The sequence below is a fragment of the Colobus angolensis genome, unplaced genomic scaffold, assembly GCF_000951035.1.
Source record: "Colobus angolensis palliatus isolate OR3802 unplaced genomic scaffold, Cang.pa_1.0 Scaffold200, whole genome shotgun sequence".
Taxonomy (NCBI): Eukaryota; Metazoa; Chordata; class Mammalia; order Primates; family Cercopithecidae; genus Colobus; species Colobus angolensis.
The window spans coordinates 4,372,008-4,375,120 of NW_012115156.1; the positions used below are offsets into that span (position 1 = coordinate 4,372,008).

The following is a 3,113-nucleotide window of genomic DNA, read 5'->3' on the forward strand; positions in this document are numbered from 1 at the left end:
TTTTTGCAGGCAAGTCTAGAAGACAGGAAATCAAGAAATATCTACCTAATTTTTTTGGTACACATTTTAGACTATCTTCCTAAATGTTAAGCTGGCAAAACAAACCCATATATGATATCATCCAAAGCATTTGCACAGTTTATTTTTGCTTGTTTGTTTGCTTATTTTATTTTTTATCAGATCCTCTGTTCTGAAAAGCACCTTTGCACATCCTTTGTATAGTCATTTTATAACGTTGTAAGAATAAGAATAGATAAAATCTGTATTTAGTGACCAGAGGTTTTTTGTTTGTTTTTGTTTTTAATCACTTGACACTTTATTGAATGCAAAGCAAGATTTAGCATCTTTGCCTTCGTTGTACACAGCTGAAGCGTGAACCCAGGGAGGGGAGGACTGCCTGGCTTTCCTTGGTGGGGGAGGTGTGCACCCTGCAGCCCATGTTCTGGTGGTTGCCCCAAGGATGGGTGTCCTTCCAGTCATCCCACTCCCGAGCTCTGTAGAGTGTTTGTTCATCATGCTGGTTCTCCTTTTCTTCTTGATGTTCCTGTTGCTGAGCTGCTTTTCTGAATTTCTCTGGTGTTGCCTTGGCTATTCCCTGATCTGGTAATTCTCCATATTTCCGATGTTGCTCATACCAGTCACTCACCATCATAGTTGCCAGACTTGGATAACCTGCTCCAAACACTTTGATTTGGGCGGTATTCTGAGTGAGAATGAAGGGTTTCACTGGAGGCTTCTCCTGGTGAGATGAGTTAGAAGTTGATGCCTCTTGGGCCAGGTATGGTGGCTCATGCCTGTAATGCCAGCACTTTGGGAGGCCAAGGCAGGAGGATCACCTGAGGTCAGGAGTTCGAGACCAGCCTGACCAATATGGAGAAACCCCATCTCTAGTAAAAATACAGAATTAGCCAGGTGTGGTGGCACATGCCTATAGTCCCAGCTACTAGGGAGTCTGAGGCAGGAGAATCACTTGAACCCGGGAGGCGGAGGTTGCCATGAGCCGAAATCGGGCCATTGCACTCCAGCCTGGGCAACAAGAGCAAAACTCCGTCTGAAAAAAAAATAAAAAAAAATAAAAAAAGTTGATACCTCTTGAAGAGTCTCTTTCTCTCAGGATCTTAATTTCCTGGTCAATGCTCTTAATCTCTTCTAAGATGATATCAATCCACCTCTGAAGGTAAAGAAGATAATATTTACAAACACGCTCATCATCTGCTTGACCACTTTCCACAGCAGATATCATTTCAGACAACCTATGCTCCAACTCCTTCTTCTGCTTATATCTCTCTTCTTTATCCTGTCTTTGAGATGCCATAGCAACGAGGCTAGGATAAGCCACGGAGGAATTAGCAGTGTGATTTTCAGCTGAGTTGCTCTTGGCTTTGGTCAGCTCAAACTCTGACACATGATAGCAATGACACTGAGTTAAGTAGTTTATAAAGTGTTCTCGAGCCCGCTGCAAATGATCTAGACGCTTGCTGGGGTTGACTTGTTTCATGGTGAGGGCTCCTTGAAACGCTGGCACCAACAGGCACTTCAGGTCGGTGGAAGCAATCTCTTCCAAATCTTCATTTCGGCTGAACAACTTGAGCGGCGGTAACATTTCGGCAGCCTTATCAAGGAGGTCCAGGCCCTTGAACACCTTCTCCTGGACTGTCCGGGAACCGGCGGGTTCAGTCCCTACTTCCACTTCGTCCAGAATCTGTTTGCCGGTTTCCAACAGCCCGGGGGGCAGCGGGAGCAGTAGTTCGTCGTCAGCAGCCATCTTAGGGAGGGCTTTTTTTACCTTTCTTTTTCTTTATATTATAAAATTTCCACACATGCATCAGTGGTTCCTTTGAAGACATCACAAGTCTCAGAAGATTAAGATTTTTCCATCATATGCTATGACCAGAGTTTTATATCATTTTTTAACTTAAAATTGTTCAAGTATCCAAAGATCACATATCAATTAATTTGTTGTGTAAGTTCTTAAGATTTTAAGAACTTAGAAATTAAAATTTTAACACATTTTATAGTATTACAGGAATTTCACATAATCAAAACCTTTTAAAAGACATTTGTAATTAATTATATTTTTATTTAATTAAGCACCATATTATATTTTCAATCTTACACAATTTTTGGAAATAGTAAGTTATTTGACTCTTAAGCCCAATATAAAAATTTAGAAAGTTTAAAGCATTAGAAATTTAACTTTAGTATTATGAAAATTAAAATACAGTGTTGGCATTTTTACATAACAAAATACCATTTTTAACTTTTTCTGTTTAGAAATTTTTGATTATTTATGTGGACTAGATTTTCTAGAGTGCACACATGACAACAAAATGATTTTTTTTTAGTCAATTCACCTTTAAAATTTCTTGAGGGAGGATAGGAGGGAGAAAACAGGAAAAGAAAGTGAGAAGAATCCGGGCACAGTGGCGTGCACCTATAGTCCCAGCTACTCAGGAGGCTGAGGCAGGAGAATCGCTTAAGGCCAGGGGTTCCCCGGTGTAGTGTACTATAATCACACCTCTGGATAGCCACTGCACTCCAGCCTGGGTGACATAGTGTGACTCTGTCTCTTTTAAAAAAAGAAAGAAAAGAGAAGAAAAAGCAGGAGCCAGTTATAGATACATATACAATTATTGGAGAAAAGCTAATAATCTTTCTGCTCTAAGGAAAGGGAAAAAGTTTACATATAGAAAAGCCCAATTCAGGATACACATGCACACACACGAGTTTTACACCTGGTTGGTTGAAACAGTAACTTGGGCCCTTCACAATTTTGCCAACTCATAGAATAAAGCAGCCAATATTTATTAAACCCCTACGAATGGAAATGAAGGATGTTTCGGGAGGGAGGGAGTCTTTCATTAAACTAAATGATCTCTCTTTTAGAAAGATAAGACAAAAAGGAAAAACATTTCAAAAAAGAGAAAAAAATTAATAAAAAAAAAAGGATAGGGAAGACAGTCTCCTCATGAGACTTGGGTTTTTTTTTTCCTTTTTCATTCTAAGACATGTCTAACATGAACAATCTTACTTGAGCCAAAGTTCTCCAGGGTAGCCTCTACAATTCACTGTCCTCTGTGAAGTTATGCCAGGAAGTAGTGTAAGTATCTTGG

The 3,113-nt window shown here is 39.8% G+C and overlaps 1 protein-coding gene across 1 annotated transcript; it reads right to left on the reverse strand.

The window, feature by feature from the left end:
- Positions 1–337: 337 nt before the first annotated feature.
- LOC105511624 (immunoglobulin-binding protein 1-like) lies at positions 338–1,765 on the reverse strand. The gene is made up of 2 exons (XM_011941797.1): positions 1,090–1,765; positions 338–768 (listed from the first exon to the last, which is right to left on the reverse strand). Exons 1-2 carry the CDS (start codon positions 1,763–1,765, stop codon positions 338–340), a joined length of 1,107 nt encoding a protein of 368 aa, XP_011797187.1.
- Between the last annotated feature and the right edge of the window lie 1,348 nt (positions 1,766–3,113).